Here is a 22,097-nt window from a genome sequence, read left to right on the forward strand (position 1 = left end):
CATGAGTTTTTGTTTATTTGAAGATTAAATATTTGTTCTGGATAAAACCTTAAGGGACGATGACATGGTTGTGAATGTGACACAAATACAGAGAAAAGCCATTAGGTAAGAAAACACCATAAATATAAAAACAAAACCTGTTTTCGTCTTCACACGTTGAATTCTGGGCGGTTTGAGTGCACACTGATGCTGATGACCTGAGAGCAGTTCCATACAATCCATTACTTTAATGTACTCAGATCCTTGAGAGCTCAGTTTCACCATTAAAATGCTATCATAGAGGTGCTGAAGAATATTGAAGAAGACGTTTAAGAAAAGTAATCTTTATCAAGGGAGTTTTAAAACTTTTAATGATGATATTTGTGTTGGGCAGCATAATGTATGTGCTGGTTGATGTGAACAAGAGAGATGAACGTGAACGCAAACATAGTTGTATTTAAAAGGAATAATATAATGTTATTTTTTGGTGGTGAGTGTAATGGGGTCTTTATTGCTTTATTAATTGCACTGCAATGATTGTACAGTTCAAACCCAATTATTAACCTTAACTTCAGGGTGCAGTACCTGGGGTGCTATCTGTATGGAGTCTGCATGTTCTCTCCATGTTCAAATTAATTCCTCCAGGTGCTCTGGTTTCCTCCCACAGTCCCAAGACATACAGGCGGGCTAATTGGCTTCTGGGGTGATTGGCCCTGGTGTGACTGTGTGTCTGTCTGTTTGTCCTGTGTTAGACTGGCATCCTGTCCAGGACATAACGCATCTTGCACATGCTGTTTGCTGGGATAGACTCCCTTGTGACCACGTATTGCTAAAAACAGTTCAAAATTGGAGGATAGATAACTTCCACACTACTGTGTAGGCCTAAAGAAATGTTGTGTGTAAAAAAAAAATACTTTTTATTACTTGTTATTGGTGTTTCTCTACTGGTTTAAAACTACATTCAGTTACGACTGTAGGGAAAATATTGTTCATGTGTTTAAAGCATCTACAGCACAGTGCATCTTAACATACTGTATTTCTTATACAGGTTTTGCAGGCAAGTGCATTTACAGTATTTATTCAGTACAGAAAAAAAAAACATTAACACTCTCAGATGAAAAGATTTTAAAGCCACAGTTGTTCACGATAAGATCAGGTTTATTCTTTAAGAACATTTGGGGAATACGAAAATGAGGATGAGGATGCACCAAGCAAGAGCAAAAGTAAGAGGTTCTAACGCGTTTCTTGAGGGCTTTGCGTTGTGATCATGTGTGCGCAGGTACCCTGCTCCTGATCGGGAAGCTGTAATGTTGCGTGTTGTGATTACAAAGGTGCGCAGCAACAACATCACGCGGGCGGCTTAAAGTCACGTCTCCACAGTGTTAAATACCAGCGCGGCGACCAGTTCCCCTCCAGAAGTGCCGATGACAGGCTAACAGCACCAATACAAGAAGTCTCCCATGGCAGAAAACTTCGCAGTTTCGGTTTGCAATCAACACATCCAGCTTGTATTTATGTTTAGAACAAATAAGCGAACAATAAGCGAAAAGATGGACGGAGAATTCCCAAGCATCAATTAACACGCAGTCAGGCGGCAGCCTCAGAGTCAAAGTTAACTGCGAGGTGAAGCGCTACAGCAGGTTTTGTCGGAAATTTGGACACCCCTTGTAAAGAGTTCTGAGTTGGGTGGATTATACTCGCAGCCTGTTATCCCCAACCTTTAACCGAGCCCCACGCTGTTTCATTTCTGTAGAGGAGCTGCTGGAGAAAAACCCCGGACAGCATCAACAGTATGAAAGTACCCACGGCAAGCGCATCCAGGGTGAAGGGACTGTCTAAAGTTATGGGCAGCATTTGAAAGCAAAAAGGTAGGCTTTTCATTGCTACTTTTCAGGCAGTAGGACCTGTAGCTTATTGGTAAATGACTTGCTATGAAGATAAGGAGAGAAAAGTTCCCACAGCTTTCGTGACCTTCGTCATTTACAGTGACGAATCCGTGTTACCAGAAACCAGAAGGGACACATGAGACTCTCTCTTCGCAGGCGGTTCTTTATACCACTTTCCTCTTTGCAAGATGCTTTTCAAGGAATTTTCAGGTGGCATTTTGGGGGGGGATGAATAAAGGTCAGAAAGTAATAAAAAACAGAAACGTACTGTCATTACATGACCTTGGCGAATCAAGGCAGAATGCAAGTCGCTGCCGGTGGAGCTTCGTCTCGAAAAGGTCCGTTTCATTTCGCGAGTGTTAAAGATGCGTTACTGTGACTGTGGTTGTGCAAAAGACCGAGAGTGAGAAAGATTAGTGCAGACTTTGCCTTACTTTGCTCACTGTTGCGTAGTTGAAAACGGGCTCTCGCTGCACAGTCGTGAATCAGTGATATACTCTGGCTTATACTGTATGTGAGAAGTCGGTATCAAACCTTGGGTTAAAGGTAAACGTTCTCATCGATAATAACAGAGAAAAAGTGTTCACATGTTCCGTCTGAGTTTTATTTCATTACTGTAACTTAATGTAAGTGTAAGTGACTTAATGATTCTATCAGTTCCGTCTTTATCGGTTTTTAAACAAACACACACATCTATATATATATACTGTATATTGCATACTACAGGGCAGGTTTTTGCGCAAAAGCACATTTCTAGAAAAGCCCTGGGGGGCTAGCTACAAACATTTCACCGTCGCAGAAAGGTTTTCGCTAAACTTTTAATGTCCTTTCCGATCAAGTAATTTAGATTTGTCACTTATTCCAATCATTTGAAATTGAGCATTTATGATGAAATTCGACTATGCTACAGTTCATTAGTATTGTTTTGAAAACGCTCGGATCGAGCAAGCCGTGTGTTGTCATAGGGCTCACGCATGTTTATTTATGTGTGTACGTTATAAAGCTGTTAACAGGTGTGATTGTGTTATCCGAACAACACAGGGGAGGATGAAATTAAACACTGCTGAAAACGACAGAAGACGCTTCTATTTATTTGTCATTGATACATTCAGAATAGTAAATAAAAGTGCTTAGCCCCAGCTCGGATCTTTCAGTTGCAAGTCTTCTTCATCTTGCCTTGAAAAAAGAAATAGCGTCTAATTTTAACTTTGAAGTGATTTTCTTTTCATTTTGTTAGCAAACGGTGATGTCTGGCACCGTCAACCATTCCCAGCGAGCTGCCGCCTTTCATCGTCTTTCAAATGAAATAGTTTTAAAAAATAACACGTAAAAAGACGACAGAAATAATGCAGCGATGGGTCAGTTTCTCAAATTCCGTCCTTGTCATGCGTTATAATCCACATAATGCACGTTTACAAACGAAATCAGTTTCACTGGTGTTAAAACAGTGCTGGGAACAAGTTGTTGCTATCGATTTATCTATTTTTTTCTGTTTGAGTTAAGGTGTCTTGTACTGTACAGTATGTGTTTGTATTTGCCCATGGGCAGCTATGAGCTACTGTGTTGCGGTCTCGCCGAACTCTGGGCTGAAGGGGAGGTTAGTTGCAGACCTTAAATTCCTCATCCTCAAGTCCTGACTCACGCACTTAAAACGAAAACCATACTTGACAGTCCGGGGCATTGGAAGACTATATAAATGGATCTATCCATGCATAAAATCCTGCAATTACCTCACTTATGGAAATTGGCCAAATGTTTAAATTGGGAGAAATTGAGAGGCTGATGCATTTTTTAGTTCCCGAGGGAAATATTGGCATGTTGGAGTACACTGTCTGGAGTGCCAGCGTACCTTGTAATATTTCTGCAGTTGATAATAACAACCAAGATCTTCATGTTTTGCACGACCCAGACATCTGAAATGTTTTCCTTTGCCATATTTCTCTGTGAATAAAAGTGATCCCCCCCAAGGTATAGCAGTTAGATCCCGTCACGTTTTCCAAGCTCCAGGGTTTTGTTAAAGCAGGAGCTGAAATCTGGGATGCTTGTTTGCTTTTGGGGAAATGCGCAGTGTACGATGAAGAAAGCGTAATATTCTATATTTTTATTCCTTTTGTTCGCCTCCATCCACCATTTGTCAGATCGGTAATCCGGAAAAGTCCGTCTTGAGATCCAATGTTAAGGCAAAGGGGCTTTCTGATGGAAGATGCACACCCCCTAGCAAGGACAACATCATGTTTCAGATCTATTTTCAGATATTCAGATATCACAAACGTTGTATGCTGAGAAGCAGATTAAAAGATCAGATAACACAAACGTATCCGAATCTGGAATCTAACGTGAGAGAATATAGGTGAATGGGTGTGTTTGCTTTCACGCTAGTTAAGCAATGAGATTCTTGGAAGCTGGCCTTGAAAAACCCATGCCAGGATGACATTTTGGGGTCAAAAAGCAGCTGGAAAACATGAATTATTAATATGAGATCAATTCACATTTCTCACATGCCAGTGAGGAGCAAGAGGCAAATGAACTACAGTATGTAGTGCTAGAGATGTACAGTATTCAAATGAAAACATTGCCTTTCAGCTCAGTCCACTCTAAAGCACAAAGCAAGCATCTCAAAAACTGCCTTCCCATTACTTGACACTAACACATCTCACACTCTCCTACAGTATTGTACGTTTCTAATCCTTAAAGCTAAAATTCACTGTCTGCAAAATATGCAGCACTACAATACAGCTGTCAGGAAAACAACAAAAATCCAGAATTCAATGTACTGTAACATCCAGTTCTCATCTCAGAAAGCCACTTTAGATGACTGAAAATCTGCAGATTTTTCAAAGTAAGTGCTTTTATTTCAGGCAATTATAGTTTATATCATAATTATAACTGGAAGCAAGTGTGTTAAATTAAGAGACCCATGTAGTCTTTTATATTGGTTGTCCATACTCGCCCATATTGTAGGAAAGAATTGCTTTATCTGATGAACCAACAGATGACAAAGCTAAGCTCAGTGCTTCGAGAACAGCTTCCACCAAGTGCAATGATTTGTAGCTGAGCGCTCTTTTGTTTTTGTTTTTCTTGCTGGAATGTTTCTATTCACAATAGACAATATACATGTGTGACAGCAGTACTTTGACTGATAACATGGCTCCACGACCACTGATATAAATCTCAATATTTTTGCAACAGAGTTGGCTGATGGATTCTTCAGCTCACCTGCATCTTCTCCCTAGAAGGTCACACCAGCTTCCCTTTGCTCTATGACAATGCTATTTTCTGTCAATAGTCTGGCCTCCTTTTTGTTGGCCTTCAGCTACTGTATCTAATCTAGATTTTCCTCTGGAGAAAGCAAATGTTTGACAGTGAGATTAGTAGATTATAGTACTCAGAAATGTATATTGAAAAACCTGAAAGGCCTTTTTACCAATATTTCCAAAAGTGTAAAACAACTGATGGTACAATAGACTCCACATTTATTCATACTGTTGATGAATTGTACCCTAAAGATGATTTAGCAAATAAATGCAGGTGAAAATAACAAGTTTTCAACATATAAAAAAATAAAATGAAATCCTCTAATGCTTTGTGATGCAGTAGTTTCTCAGAGCCTTGAAAGCTTAAAAGAGCTTTCACAAGCAACCTCGATTGGGTTATTAAAAAGGGCTGAACACAGAAGCAAAAGACTTGCTTCCAGATCATCATGGGGGATGCAGTTTTGCAAAGATCTATAATGAAACATTTATGGCCTCAACAACACAGCTGTTCAAATTCTGTAAAACACCCCATTTTTCATCTGTGGGATCTATTATCCAGACATAATGTGATGGTGGGAGGATACAGAAACCAGGTGTCCCCCTGGTCACTCCCCTCCCATGACTGGTGTGATTGTGGCAGAGTTTCATGGCAGCATTCTGGGACAGTCTCACCCCAAGTATGATTAACACAACAAGAGTGAAGCTCATGTAACAAAAAAAAAATCAACTTCCTGTGCAGAACCAAATTGGGGTTTATTTGCATCCCCTGTCTTAGTTAGAAATTGTTTTACAAAGTTATTGGGGGTGTTTTAGTCAAAAACCCGTATCGAGAAACTGAGCCTGGATTGCATATTGGCAATGTGCATCTAAGTCAATAACCAAAATGTTAAGAGAGCATCAGTGTTCTAGGTCGGCCATCAGAGTTTCTAAAGGAACATTTATGGAATGAGCTGGAGACAGCAGACCTCTAGTACAGACCACATCTGGTAGAACTGAAGAGGTTCTGCTCGGAGGAGTGGTCAAACACCCTCTTAAAGTGCTCAAGGGGGTATTAAAAGGCTCCCCCTTCTGAAGATTGTCATATTAATTACTGGTAATATGAACCGATGTTTTAAAGAAGAGCATGTATAGATTTCAACTTGCCTCAGTCAAACAACACTAAATACACACTTTTGAATGAATACATTTGGAGGCTGCTAAGAACATAAGAAATATTACAAACAGGGGGCCCATTCACCCCATCTAGCCTGTTTGATAGTTAATTGATCAAAGTCATCTCTGACTTTTTACAAGATTGTCTTCAACACTGTGGCTGGGTAAAGAAGTGCCTTCTGTTCTCAGCTTTATATGTACTTCCACACAGGTTGCATTAAATACCATTCAGATATAAAGTATATACCCATGCATACATCTCTAGAAAATAAAAAATGCCAGATGAAAGAGGATATACCACTCAAGAATAACCGATAACTAGGCTCCTCTTAAGCATTTTTAGGTGCAGTTTAACTGGCCTGAGCCTTAAACCTGATTAACAATCCCTGATATATAACATTGACAGGCTTCCATTGTGAGCATATGAAAACCACAATGCACAATAACTACCACAAACAGGAGTCTTTATTAAGCCAACTCTTCTCCATTAATAATTAAAAAAAAAAAATAGAAACCAGTTACACAAGATACTGCCTCGAGTACCTTTATATACCAAACTCATCTAAATTAACTCCATGTGAGAATGTGACTCTCTACCCCCTTGCCAATAACCTAATAAAACAATCAGTGTACCACCAGTGAGCCTATTTACAGACATAACGACCTCTAATGCCCTAATGACCTCTAGTGGCATGTCAGCTGGCCTGCCACAGTGGCACTACTGCCACCCACTTGCAGACGTGAATTAAAAAACAGTGCTACCAAGTGTTAGGTAGAAATCTGACAAACACAATTACAGTAGCTGTCAGAAATTGTGCTCTCTGTTTGGAAAACAGTGATTCCCCTTAGGCGATTGTGTTAGGATTTCTCAATCCTTCAAGGAAATACAGGATTAATTTTCCATGGAATCAATAACGTGATAACCCCACTTTGACCTTTGTGTAGGTATTGGAATTTGACTGCAGGGAAATTAAATAACTCTTCAGCAGGGAGGATGGGTGTTTAGACCCGCAATAAAATGCTGCTTACCTATTTGCAGTGGCATGACAGCTCCTTGTTTGCCGTCTCTGTTCACAGCTCAGCAATAAAGGCTAAACTATTTCCAAAAGAGTCCTCAATGAAGTGAGAAGATCTGTCCCTTTATTGGGGTACACTGTGGTTTCTGAATTTTCAAAGCCTGAGTAACCCAGACAATGACACTAAACCACACCAAATTAACAGCCCAACAATGTAAAACCAGACATGGCAATTGCCTCAGTGTCTCCAAGTTTAGAGAAGCAGCCAAGAGCCTAATCCCATTTTCTAGCTTGTAGACTCATTCCTTGATCCACTTTGAAATGCAGTTGTCTTGAGAACGTCCTCAGCAAACTGTAAATGAATTTTGTGAAAAAAAAAACTGTCAGAACTCTGAACGGATTAATTTGAGTTTTTTGTAACATTTAAAAGGAATATTGGCCTAACCCTCTCCAAATTCCATTGTACAGCAAGAAAACAGAAGTTTTCAACATACTGTAGAATAAATTGTGCATTTAATTTCTTGTCAGTTTAGCTGAATCTCTTTAACTCCGCATGTTCGTCCCTGGTATTGAAATAAATCCTGTTTTTTTAAATATTAGTGTTATCACCCTGATTATCAACCTAGGTGTCCTACTAGGCTAGTCTAATGAAATTAATATTCATTGGTAACCTTCTGAAAGAGCAGGTTTGCTGAAGGAGAAATTAAGAACAGAGAATGAAACAACATCAAGTCTGAAACTTGATGGATCAATGTGTTGTGGACAAGTAAAAAGAGCATTTCTACTCTGGGATCCTGCTTCCCGATTCAATGCAAGCTTTATGGAACAGATGTGGAGCCTGATAGAAAAGAATGAGATCATTAACTGTGAGCCGAAAAAAGTCTGAGTACTGTACATGGTCGTTGTTTCAGTGCTTTAAGATTAGAAAGCTATGATGGTAAATTAACCATCTGGATAGTTGATAAAATGACAGTATGGTACTTATGAATCTTATCAGAGCAATAATTAGTAGGCTTTCAGTAAACAAAACTGAGTTCTTTCTGTCCAGTTGCTATGACTATATGCAAAAAATAAAACTTTACAAGCTAGTTAAGCAATAAAGGTGTCTGAAACAACCTCAGTTCCATCAGGTCTCATTTTCACTGCTCCCTCACTTCTTGTCCTGGTGTAGCATAACATATTTACTAAACAAATTGCTACTTACCTATATTTTGAGAGTCAAATGATGCATGTTGCAGTATTTATTCAATTTATGAGCCATATACAGTAATATATTATAACAATACTTTAACAATGTGTTTCCAATGTGTCTCTAGGAAGTACTTATGCTCATTCTGAACAACTACTGTGCTCATAAAAAATATCCAGTACCAGTTAGGGAGTGTGGGTAATTTTGTGCTTTCAGTTCCTATTCCTCTTACACTCTTTTCTTCAAGGATAGGATAATCTTTGGAAAGTCTTCCCTCTATGCAATATCATAATCAGTTTAACCTTAAATGGTTGGTAGGCATCCAGTTGTGGATAATGGGGCTCATTTTTCTCTAAAATGTAATGGTCCCTAAAACAGGTTAAGAAAACCAAAGCAATGGCAGGAGGGGGTTAATACATAATAGGAATAAATAAAGTATCATCATCAGCAAAGAGCTTCTTCATGCACATAGTTTTTGTTTCCTAAAAACTGTTACGCAACATAAAAAAACAATTCATCTTGTTCTGAGAACCTTATATCTGCCCCATGAGATTAATTAACAAGTCTCATCATCGTGATGAATGCTAAAATGCAAGGGATATAGCAGAGACAGATTCCACTAAAGTCTAGTGCAGGTGTGTGTGTGTGCAGGGTTTTCCAATTTCTTCAGTGTTTCGTGTGCTACAATCATAATCTAGATTCTCACATCGCTCGCCATGCTCTTTGAAATAAAATGACGTTTTATCTACATCATCTTTACAGTCCTATTTCAATTCCAGTTTCATTTACATTTTAGTTAATACATTGTAATTATGAGGACAGGTGCCCCCCCCAATACCCTTTTGAGCCATCTTTTTCTACAGGTGTTCGTCTAGTATAAAGTGGCCCAGAAACAAACTGAAAACATTATTTTGATTCATCCATTTTCTAACTGCTTCTTCCAGTTCAGGGTTGCAGGGGAGCTGGAGCCTATCCCAGCAAGCAACAGGCACAAGGCAGGGTACACCCTGGGTGGGACACCAGTCAATTGCAGGGAAGATGAAACATTATACAGTACATGTAAATGTCACTATGGTGACTTTTTAACAATTAAAAACACAAAGGCCTGTGATGCTAGTGCTTTTTATTTCAAGTGCATGACATTCTAGCTATTTTTAAATGTAATTCTTTATACAGAAATGCATCTGTTCCTAAGATTTTCTGCAGTTCTGCTGCAAAAAGCTATTCAGGTACAGGGTTCAAAGTGCTTCTCTTCACACTACCTCATGCCCAGTCTTTAGAAGTTCCATCTCCTTTCGGAAATGTTTCTCCAGTTCGTTCAATTGTGTGGGCGGTACTTCACCGCTCTTTTCGAACAGAAAAAAAGATGAATTACTGCACACTACTCCTCTGTTAGATAGTTCTTTACAATTCCTACCATGTCTGTTCCTTAGCCAGTGTCCATAAAGTGGAAGCTCTGTTAATTTCTGTTTAATTTCCTCAGGATTTTGTGATACAAGCGGATTTTGAGTTGGAAATCTAAAGAAATAGTCAGTTCATACAGTACCACATGCAGTGGTTCAGGATAAACATCCTCCATAAAGGCATTTAAGTTTGCTGGCTGTTCTGTCCTGGAGTGATCTTTTCTGGTCTTTTTGAGAGACTGCTTGGAATCCTATGGTTTTCGTTTTCTAGTTATCATTTACCAATTGCTAATCAATATCAGAGTACAAAGACTTCTTTTAGTTTATGAAAGGGAAAGAGCTTAGGAAGAATTATCTATTGTTTCCCTAGGTAACCTTAAACTAAAGCAACTATTGGCAGACCTTGGGTGCATGCCAGCTGATGAATAATTCCATTCAAAATAACGAGCAGAAAAAAAAGAAATTGAAAATCTATCTTTACCGATTATCAGCTGGCATGCACCCAATGTCTGCCACTGGATGTCTGCCACAAGAGGCAAATACAAAGGTTTTGGTACAAATCCTTGGTTTTAAAATGTCTCTGTGATCACAAGAACACAAAGGCTTCATTTTCTGCATGTTTGCGTGTAGCATTAAATGTGCCCTTACTGTATCATAGCATTGCAATGTGAATATTAGAGAGAGAGTTTTCTATACCAGTTAAGTCTCGGCTCAAGTTATTGAATATTACCTTTTCCAATTAAGCATACATGTCCATGAAAAATGCATTTAATTGAAGTGTGGCTTTGCAGCAATCATGGTTAACAAGAAATAACAAATAATACATTATCCAAGCTTAGTGAGACGGGAATCCATACCAACAATTCAAAAACCTGCTTTAAAGAATACGCTAGTTTACTTTCCAGACTGCACAGGCACACAGCATGTTATCAGCTACAGGAGCCACTAATCCTTTTGGCGTGTGATAATTAAAAGCTGGAAATATCAGTCAGCAATTGTGTTAAGAGCCCTCAAATCAATACACTCTTGACTGTGAGTTTGCCCCTATTTTGCTAGTCGCTCATCATCAACTTTCTGGCTTTGCTTGTAGAAGGATCAGCAGCTCCAATGGGCCTCAGCAGCGCGTCACCGATCAGAACTCCAAAACCAAAGATCAAAGTTCAAAACACATACAGTAGGGACGCATTACAGCTAGGTGCTTTGATAAACATCCCTAAATACACAAGAAATTCTAGTCGAATCACGGTTACAAATGTTTTGTATGTAAAAGCTTTTGATGATCCTTTTGGCAATAGTGACGTATTCAGTGAGCTGGGAAATAAGTGCATTTCAAAATTTTGTTTTGTATTTAAAAGAGCGGTAATTGAAAATGACTCAATTAAAACTGAATTTGCAATCATTTACTTACTTCCTCCCCTTCGTGCACTAGTAGGTAACAGCATTTGTCTATTTACTTTAAAATCACATACTCCTCACATAAAATCCAGTGTAGGGTCACTCCTGACGATACACACATTACCACTGTAAATCTAAGGATTTCTTGAAGGGTTTTTCAGCTCCTTTGAACTGGCATTTTTCTGCAGTGAGGATCTGTGTACTGGATGAAGGTAAAAAACAGAGATATTACTGTACATTAAGCCCAGGGAAAAATAAAAGGATACATGTATAATATAATGTGAGGACAAGGCTTGAAGCAGATCAGTTACTGTATCATAATTCCTGGTCTACCTCTCTAGCACCAGAAGTCTATAATTCTGTTTTACGTTAGCATTAGCCCTGTGTTGTAACTGGTTGTTATAAGGAAGATTATACTGTAATTTTGAGCAGATTATCAAGATCATATGATAGCTAGTATCTAATTTGAGGATCTGTTCCAGCAGTTTTTGTTTAAGAAGCCTGGGTTTCAGCTTTAACAGAGAGCCTTTATTATAGCATGTGGTTCTACATACCCACAACTCTTTATGTAAAACATGAAGACATCTGTTGGACTGACTGTCAGGGATTTTGAGGATTTTGATTACTTGATTCATGTCCCCTCACAGTCCTCTCTGTTCAAGACTCTTTCAGTCTGTCAGTGTCGGACATTTCATCTCATCTTGGCAAAGCCTCTGGTTGCTCTTCTTTGGGCAGATGCCACAGCAGCAATACATATTTTGTAATGCAGTTAATAAAGTTGTACACTATTTTAAATAAAGTCTAACTCACATATATCACAGCTGTTAAGTAATATCCTTTGATGTGTATGGCTTCACCACATTGTCTAGAGGGGAGAAATGTTATGGCAACATAAACATACAAGGGTTTTGTCACAGGTTTCCATATATCTCCTTATCTGTGTGTGGATGGACTCATTTACTGTGTACTGTGAAGGCAGAGATTTGAAATATAACTAACTCTGCATTCTCTGAATTGTATTTTCAGAAATCTTGTGCTGACCGAGAAACTTTGAAACGCAACTGTGTGCCAGAATGGATCTTGCCGGAAACTCTGCTTGGGCAGTCAGCCCTGAAGCGTTCAACCAGACCCTGCTCACAAATATCTCTAAGAATGGCACAATTCAGTCTGTGCCTTTAGATGGCATTAGCACAGTCCTGATCCCTATCATCTACTTGACAGTGTTCACCATTGGACTCACCGGGAACACGTTGGCCATTTATGTGGTCCTTCGGTACACTAAGATGAAGACTGTCACCAACATTTACATTCTCAACCTGGCTGTGGCCGACGAGCTCTTCATGCTGGGGTTACCCTTCCTCACCACGCAGAATGTGCTCTCCTACTGGCCCTTCGGGTCCTTCCTGTGCAGGCTGGTCATGACGGTGGACGCGATCAACCAGTTCACCAGCATCTTCTGCCTGACCGTCATGAGCATCGACCGCTACCTGGCGGTCGTGCATCCCATCAAGTCCACCAAGTGGCGGCGGCCCAGGGTTGCCAAAGTGATCAACGCCAGCGTGTGGATCCTGTCTTTTCTCGTGGTGCTGCCGGTGATCATTTTCTCTGACGTCCAAGACGGGCTCAACACCTGCAACATCAACTGGCCCGACCCCAATGCGGTGTGGTCTACCACCTTTATCATCTACACGTCTGTTTTGGGCTTTTTTGGGCCTTTGCTAGTGATTTGTCTGTGCTACCTGCTGATCGTGGTCAAGGTGAAGTCCTCAGGCGTGCGGGCTGGTTTCACCAAGCGGAGGAAGTCCGAGAGGAAAGTCACCAGAATGGTGGTCATCATCGTCGTCGTGTTCGTCTGCTGCTGGCTCCCTTTTTACATCCTCAACATGGTCAACCTGGTCTTCATTGTGCCCGAGAACAATGTCATGGCTGGGATCTATTTCTTTGTGGTGATACTGTCCTACGCCAACAGCTGCGCCAACCCCTTACTCTATGGCTTTCTCTCCGACAACTTCAAGCAGAGTTTCCGGAAGGTCCTGTGCATTTACAAAGGCAACGGGGTCGAAGACGGTGACCCGAGCCTACCCCGGACGGAAAAGACAACCTTCCACGACTCGTTCCTCTCTCACAGAAACAACGACTTCAACGGGCACATGCAGACGAGCAAGGTATGAAAATGGGGTTGTTGTACAAGGAGAGGCTTGTGATTGGGTGCCAGAAGTGTTATACAAAACAAATGATGATCTCACTGAAATTAAGCACAAGAAAACGACTCAACGTCTAAAGAGAGAGAAATGCGCAGAAGCATCCATTCGTCCTTCCATCCATTTTCACTCCGCTTTTCCTGGTGAGGGCCATGGCTGCAGCAAGCCGAGTTGATCAGCCCAGACTTCCCTGTCCCCAGCAACTGATTCCAGCTCCTCCTGGGGGATCCCCAGATGCTCCCAAGCCAGCCGAGAGACATAATCCCTCCAGTGTGTCCTGGGTCTCCCACGGGGTCTCCACCCAGTGGGACGTGCCCAGAACAGCTCCAGTAGGAGCCGACCGAGGGGGCATCCTTATAAGATGCCCAAGCCACCTGAACTGGCAGCCCTCGACCAGGAGGAGCAGGGACACTGCTCTGAGGCTCTCCCGGATTGTTGAGCTTCTATCCCTGTCACAGAGAGTCAGCCCAGCAGCCCTGCATTTCTGCCGCTCGTATCTGCAATCTCGTTCTTTCGGTCGTTAGCCACAGCTCATGACCATAGGTGAGGACAGGGATCGACTGGTCAACCGAGAGCTTTGTCTTTAAACTCAGCACTTCGCCACCACAGACCGGTACAGTGAACGCAGAACAGCTGACTCTGTCCCGATCCGCTTGTTGCTCAGAAGAATGATAAAAATCTATATGTTGTAATGTGCATTTCTTTGGATTAAGGGATCTCCTAAATGTCTTAATGTTATTGTTATAAGATATGTGTAAAGATGTATAGTTACAGTATGTGAACAATCCAGTGCACATCCATTATATAAAAAGACATTGCATATGTACTGTATGCTGTGACTTATTTCAGAGGTTATTAATGCACAATTTATGTTCGTTATCATTTTGTCCTGAACAATATAATCATTAAGGATGTTATTATGATAATAAATGATATTATTCTTAAAGCTGTATGATCCAGAGCAAACTTTACCCCTGGTTTTCTAAAGGATTAGAAATATGCATAGTCTTAATTACTGAACATGTAGCAGGAATTCATTTAAGCGTGGAAAAGAACATTTAAGTGAATCATTTTCCACTTAAATAAAATTAATAGTTAAATTAAAATTAAGTTAATAGTTTTTCTTTTTCATTTGAGTTACATTGTATCTAGCAATAGAAAAGGTAGAGGAAAGTTTGTATTGAGAAAAGGTTTGGAAAGAATTGATCATAGAGGAACCGTTCCCATTTTCTATCTTCATTAAGAATCCCCAGTGGGGATAAAACAAATGTAATATAATAACAAATGACAATATAATGACAAATGTAATATAATTAGTCTTTCTTCTGTTCTTAATAATAATGCTCTGTGAATCACAATGCAAGTAAAATATTTAATAATTACTGTATGCAAGCAAATGAAATCTGAATCACTAACCGAAACGGTACCATAACTCCACTTTAAGAGACGGTTTCAACTTTTTTTATCGGTTTCTATTGGATTAAAAGTGATGTGTTCACAAGCCTGCTTCACCTTCCCGGCCGTTTTCTTGCCTCGTTCGCAGACAATGACGGCAATAAGACGCTGCACAGACCTGGAAATGTCATCTATTTTGTGATGTAAATCGGAGGTTTTACACGTTAGTGGGTACATTTTACTTTCATTGTGGTTGGACCTGCACTCATCAATGCCGGTTCTTTCTCACCCCAGAATATAAAAATAGTGTTGCAGTTCCCCCTCAAGCAACATTAAAAGCATGAAACAAACCCTGAGGGGCAGCAATCACATGAATGCGTTGGTCACTATGCGTGCCCAGTCTTGGCATAAAACAAATACTTCCGCTGCACTGTGAAAGCTGACTGAATGTACTTAGTGGTGTTAATCAGACTCCCATGGTGGTTACTCTTGGTAAAGCCAGAACCCACCCCAGAAAGTAAGAAGAGTAAGGCGATGGGCAGTACTTCACTCTGGATGGGATGGCAGTCCATCGAGGACACACACGCATGCACACACAAATACAGTGACAGTTCGAAAACCCCGGTCATGCCAGCTAGGTTATCTCTCGAAGGAAACTGATACACCTAAAGTAAAAATCCCCATGGACTCAGTTTTAAGTGTTTCTGCTTAAAAACAATGAATCTCCATAAAACCCTTTATGCTTTGAGGCACTAGTCACGACAAATGCTCTGTGGGTTTCTATACCCATTTCTTGCTTTTGTAAAGATTCTCTCTATATTTGCAGTAAATATAACAATTTAGCAGCAAAGTCAAAGTGTACCAAGATGAATATCTAGATATTGGTTTGTATCTTGTTGGTTGTTTTTTAGGGAGAGAAAAAATCTACTTACAGTTCTTTTTAAATTAGATTTTTTGTTTTCTGTGGTGGCATAAAAAACCTAGTACATTATTAAAAAGATGTGTAGAAGTCTGTTTCTGTACAATTATATAAAATAGTACAATACAATACTACGGTATGTAACCTCTATGTTAAGGTAATAACATGAACAACTTTTGTTTACAAAATACATTCAACAATTTTGTGCTTCAATGTTTCAGTACATGTTGGACTTGCACTTCACTACACGCAGGCTGTTGTGTATTTTTAATCAGATAAAAGACATTATGATGGGCAAAATGAAAAACTCTCAAGGTAAATATTGTGGGTTTTATATAAGCCACTTAATTCATGACCTTTCTTTGAGTCAAGGCAAGATACTAATTCAGAGAACGTTATCACCAATGCTAAACATTCTTAATTAATTAATCTTTCCTTAATTTTTATACATAAAAAGGTATTCATTTTTGTCCCTTCCCTGTCTTTATTGTTATATTCCTTTAGAGAAAACGGCCTCTAAAATGCTGAACAAAAGAATAAAAACAGGAAGTGGAGAAGGCGATGCAAAAGTAACCATGCAAACAAATAACGACAAAAAACAAATAACCATACGAAAAAGCACTGCGTATCGTTTGCAAGGTTTTAAAAGATTTAAAAATATTTTCATCTTAAGTTTAAAAAGAGCAGCCGAAGGAGCCTTCTTTAGAACTGGTAAACGATGACACATACAACCATATTTTTGTGGGGCTTTATAAGAAAATACTTGGACAGCCTTAATTTTTTCTGTGCATTTTTGGAACACTACGCCACGCTGCATTCTGTGACCTGGCTTAGAGAGTGATTGGAGGGATATGGAATCAACAGGACCTTTAGGTACTATATGTGAGCTGCAGTCAAACAGAGCTTTGTACATCCTGAGCTAGATTTAAAATCTTGAGTAAAACAAGACGCCGATAGAGGTTTGCCAATACAGGGAAAATATGTTGAAATCGCATGGCTCGTCTCCAAAGTTTGGCAGTAAAGTACTTTCCAAGTTGTAGACATTAAATCATATGACTAGATGTGTCAGAAAAGTTCATCACAAAAACCGAGCCTTGAGCTTACAAAAGTGTTAGAGAAATAATATGTTTAATCTGGTGATGTTTCTTAGATGAAGTCCCTGTTATTCAAGGGACGAATCTTGATCAAGGATAACACCTAGATTTGTAGATTTTTTACTTTAAAACCGTCCTGTAGGTATGATGGTTGCTGATTCCTTATGTGCCTGTAAGACATCATTGGACTCTATTTAATATAATTCAAAGGACAGTGGCCTGTAGGTAAAGTCAAATGTTTTCTACTGGGTACTGAGACAGTACCAACGTAGAGATTCCTCGGAAATAGGTCATGCGACCTCTCATCTTGCAATTTGTTTTGAAGGCAGAGTTGCTAAATGCTGTCCTTTGGGGTGTCTTACTCAACCTCTTCTGTGCATGTAAGCCATTTCTCCCAGACAAACAAAGTCTTGCCCAGAAACTATCCACAAAGCCATAACTCTCAGACTCACAACAATTTGCTAATCACTACTGAGGGAATGTAGACTATTGAAAATCTCACAGCCCCTTCCAATAATTTGAAGGGGTCTTGGCGCGTTTACTCTCTCACCTGATGTTTTTACTTAATTACCAAGAGGCTTGGAATCTTTGTTCTTCATATCGTTCAGGAAATGTCATGAGACAAGTCTGCGTGGTCTTGAATAACAGGAAAAGCTGGGAGGTTTTCTCATCTTTGCAGAAAGAAAATAGTATTTAGTTAAAAAAGGACCCTAGTTTCATGCAGCTGATGCAAAGCTGAGAAGTAAGCAGGGGAGTTGATATTTTGGCACGGCCAGTGAAGAAAATCATTTCAGAATTACGAGTCCAGACCCTCCCGACTGTTCAAAATAACCTTGGAGATCCATTTCCAGTCCTCTGAGCCAGGGTCTTGGGGGCAGATCTGAGGTGTAACCACAGAGCATTAATCTGTCTTGATTGAAATAAGCATTAAGTATGTATTGGACATGTTTTCTTTTCCATCTTACATCTTATGGCTTACTCGTGTTTGGCATACCTGGTGCACTGTTATTTTGTTACGTATTGAAACGTTGAACATGAAATAACATATTTTTTTGTATCGAGAGTCTAGTTCCCAGTAGTGCAATCTGGGGGGTACTGAACAGGTGTCGTTTTTTTCTAGGGTGTCCTTTTGGAGGCCTGCTGTAACTCTTTGGTCGAGGATCAGCCCACAGCACCTGGTGTGATTGGACAATCAACGTTATAAACAGGGAACCCTCTGTTACTTGATGCCCGCTGAACAGAAGTCTGCCCCTGCCCCTCCATACTCCCCCACCAGCTTCTTTCATTAGGGTATCTGGTCACCAGCCTGCCCTGGTGACCCCTGACCTCTGTCAGAGGTCACTCCCTCCCGAGTTTAAGGGCTGTTGGTGGTGGTGACGTGTGGACAATGCCTTTACCTTGGGACGCAGTGTCAGCATGCTGGAGCTCCACATTGCATCCTAATTTCTGTAGCTACTCAATGACTGAACAATGATGCTACTGTACAGTGTGGAAGACATGAGATAGAGTTTTCAGTAAGTGATGTAACAGTTACATTTGATGTTGTTGGGAAAAATACTTTTTTAAGGGTCGGCTCTTTCCTTTTGAAAAAAGGACAGTTAAGCAAAAACTCTGAGAGAAGTTAATTGCCATTCACTGATGAACTATAATGTGAAATGTAGATTTAGCAACTGTGACATTTTAAAATCCTTTGTATATGACTATTGTGCCAAAAGTCATCACATCTAGTAATCTACAGAGGATAGATGGACCATATGCTAAACTTAATCAGTGAAACCGTGCTTTTCTCTATATGGAGATATTACGCTTAGTAGTAGTAGAATTTGTTCTAAATGTTTCCAAACATAATTTTTTATAGGTAGCATTTGAGAAATATTTTTAAAAATCCTGTTAATCAGGAATTAACGGATAAGGCATATCTTTCAGGTACCAATCAAGTGTTACCTTGCATTTGTCAAACACGTCTTTAGTGATTTTTTTAAAACCTCCCACAACTCCATCTTCTGTCTCATTGTGATACTACTTTTGGAACTTTGCAGTACAATTGGTAGTGTTTTAAAAAAGACAATCTCAATAGAAATATGCTTAAAATATTTGTGTTGCATTTTGATGATCGATAAATGTAGTTATTTTTATATATGCATGTACAGTATATATGATTTTGGGGAACATCCAGTTTACCTACAAGATTGAGAAAAATGAGATTGGGATATGCTGTTCACGATAATCCTAATACATTGATTCAGTTAGCTTCCTACCTAAGGCACTGAAGTGGCTGGTGTGTTCACAACTGCTCTGGTATGAGGGGGAATTCTTTATAATAAGACCCTTGTCATGTTTTGGTTATATTTCAGAAATGTCAAAACATAAAGTCAAAGAGAGCAAAAAAAATCAAGTAATTTGGCCCTGATGGAACACTCTAAACTCCCTGCAAAGTGAAGAATATGAAACTTGTGAAGCATGTGTTATTACTATTCAGTAGTTTGGTCAAATTCTAATAACAGTGTGTAAAGGGAAAGCAAATGTACTACTTTGGGATTAACATGCCTGGCTGATGAAATGACAGGTGAGGTTGATGATTACGGCTGTCACAACAACCCACACTTACGAGGAATGAACCAGGGAGGCAGCTACATGGGTGAAGTTGGGGTGGAGGGAGTGGGGCTAGAAAAGATGTGCGCAGAGTTGTAGGCACCCAGGGAGTGCTTATATGTAGGAGAGCAGACGTGTGAGACAACAATTCGATCTCCTACGAAACATATGTTAAATAACACCGTTAACAGAAACAGTACTTTTGAAGCAAAAAGATTGCAGTTTTCTTATCCTTTATAGGGTCAAATAAAGTATTTATTTTTCTGTTTTCATTTTTTCTAGAAATATTTTTCGTTGGGTGGTACAGTGGCCAGCAGTGGTTAGCATTGCTGCCATGCGGTGTTTGGTCCTGGGCTCGATTCTGGGGTGCTATCTGCTTGGTGTGCTCTCCCCAAGTTTGTGAGGGTTTCCTCCGGGTGCTCCGGTTTCCTCCCAAAGTACAAAGACATTCTGGTAGGTTCTTTGGCTTCTGGGAAAGTTGTCCCCGGTGTGAGTGTGTGCATGTCTGTGTATATGTGGGCCTTGCAATGGACTGGTGTCCCACCCAGAGTGTACCCTACCTTGTGCCTGTTGCTTGCCATCTTAGGCTTCGGCTCCCCAGTGACCCTGTACTGAGTAAAGCATTTTAGAAAATGGATGGATGGATATTTTTGGCCTCCAACCATCTTAAAATCCTATCCATCACACCTTCCTTAAATACCTCTCATCTTTCCATTATTTGATAGGCAACCCCCTGGTTTAGACATTATTCCCAAACAGTTCCCAGACATATTGTGAAGTTGCGGAGTTGCAAAGGTCATTTTCCTTACTAAGCTGATTGTCAACTCATTTGATTCTACCATCTAAAAAAATGGCATATCTTTAACTTCTGAAAGAGAAACGTGGTTAAAAGATAATCGCCACAGTGGTCATGCCAAAGCCTAGTAGTGTCTGCAATTGTTTCAATTAAAAAACAAATTTAGTGCCAAACCACCTGTTCTGAAGGTGGCTCCTATTTGCAGAACTTAAAAGGGAATAAATGAGAATGTATTTACTTTTTTACTAAATGTGAATCAAATGAATTGTTCAAATGTAATCATGCATTTTCTCTTACCTATTAAAAATATTGTACAGTTCAATGTGTTAATAAATTAGATTTTATGAGATATTGCTCTTCTTGTATAGGTTTGCGTTATTAAATACTAGACTCTAGTATCTAGTGTCTCCTTGTGCAGTTTTTGGTGTTGTGTTGAAGCACGAATGCTATCACAGACTACATTTTATTGTGTTGTGACGGCAATGTGTCAGCTTACATAAAATTATGAGAATGACAACAAAGCTAATGACTGTACGCTTGTTAATTATCAGAGCCAGTCAGTTTCCACATGTTCATTGTTTTTGTCCCTTACTGTATGTGCCAAATGGAAAAAAAAGCTAATCTTGGATTGTACAGCTACACACTCATGCGTGTTTTATTCATTTACACTGTAAATGCTATGAACCTGAAAAGAATTCTATACTGAAAATGAATATTATGATATTTACATTTTACCTTCAATAAAAATGTGCTAAAACAAAAAACAACCTCTGACATTGTCTTATATTTTTGTCATCCATGCTTCCTTCTTTCCCAAGCCTTCCACAAGGTAAATACAAAAAAACTTTTGTACCCTGTTCTTAAAGCTATTCAGTTGTTGTCGAAGTTTTTATGGATAGTCTTTCAAGTTTGCTGATGACTAGCATTAAAAATACACAAAATAATCACATTTGTTATAGAGATACATGACCTTTGAGCTACAGCCTAATTCAAAAGGTATGCACACAATCATGCAATCATACACACACACTTGCACACATTTGTGAGGTGACTATTTGGAGATGCCAGTTTACCTGGAAAGCAAACTGTGGTACCTGGATGACACTGAAAGAAGGTGCCTGAGACCAGCATCAACTCAATATCAGCAGCAAGGCAGCAGTGCTATCACATCACGATAGAGATACATCTTATGGTAAATACTTATTTCATAGAGCCAACAAATACATAAGCATTAAATAAATGAAACACTGGTTTGAAAGAAAAAATGGCAGAGTGAAGGAGCTGAGGTGCCAGTATGCACAGGTAAGGTGTCATCATAGTTATGTTTTGCCCCTACATAGTTTCAGTGTATTTCATTGTAGACACTTTACTGTGAATGGTTAACCATGTTGTGTTTATTGCCCCCCTGAGACGATAAACTGTGGCCATCTCAAGACATGATGTTCTTGGCCACACCTCTACAATTCGGCCTTACAACACCGTACGCTTGATCATGTTTCTGGATGTTCTATCAACAGGATAAAACTTGTTGCACCTGAAGAGGGCCAGGAGGCCGGGCCTAACAATCTAAACTGTGTGGTGAAATGGGACACAAGAAGTGAGAGCGTGGTTTCAAGCCCACCAACACACATCTCTGCAATTCCTTCATCCATACTCTCCATTCCAGAACCCCATCAAGGAGTTCTCTTCAAGTCCTGGTGAAGGACATCTCCCAATGAACAAATGTCACTACTGCTTGCTCTGAATGCGCCTTGTCAAGAGATCTGTCAGAGGTGGCCGTGAGGTGGCACAGCCAAGACAGGAGGTATCCCTTGCTGCAGTGCTAG

At 39.8% G+C, this 22,097-nt stretch overlaps 1 protein-coding gene across 2 annotated transcripts; it reads left to right on the forward strand.

Moving 5' to 3' along the window:
- Positions 1 to 1,312: 1,312 nt before the first annotated feature.
- Positions 1,313 to 21,038, forward strand: LOC148645285 (somatostatin receptor type 5-like). 2 transcript variants are annotated; one of them, XM_088612269.1, is made up of 3 exons: positions 1,313 to 1,847; positions 12,301 to 13,439; positions 18,004 to 21,038. In XM_088612269.1, exons 2-3 carry the CDS (start codon positions 12,348 to 12,350, stop codon positions 18,085 to 18,087), a joined length of 1,176 nt encoding a protein of 391 aa, XP_088468395.1. In that variant the 5' UTR covers positions 1,313 to 1,847; positions 12,301 to 12,347; the 3' UTR covers positions 18,088 to 21,038. The 2 variants fall into 2 exon arrangements, with proteins under 2 accessions (XP_088468395.1, XP_088468396.1); XM_088612270.1 differs by lacking the exon at positions 1,313 to 1,847 and adding an exon at positions 2,073 to 2,203.
- Positions 21,039 to 22,097: the final 1,059 nt, after the last annotated feature.

The sequence above is a fragment of the Lepisosteus platostomus genome, chromosome 19 (genome assembly GCF_059453375.1).
Source record: "Lepisosteus platostomus isolate fLepPlt1 chromosome 19, fLepPlt1.hap1, whole genome shotgun sequence".
Classification (NCBI taxonomy): domain Eukaryota; kingdom Metazoa; phylum Chordata; class Actinopteri; order Semionotiformes; family Lepisosteidae; genus Lepisosteus; species Lepisosteus platostomus.

Excerpts from the sequence above, each read along its gene's own strand:
- LOC148645285 (XM_088612269.1), top strand. The coding sequence starts at position 12,348 with ATGGATCTTGCCGGAAACTCTGCTTGGGCAGTCAGCCCTGAAGCGTTC. Across the intron at positions 13,440-18,003 it reads GGCACATGCAGACGAGCAAG|GGTGTCCTTTTGGAGGCCTG; the intron begins GTATGAAAATGG and ends GTTTTTTTCTAG.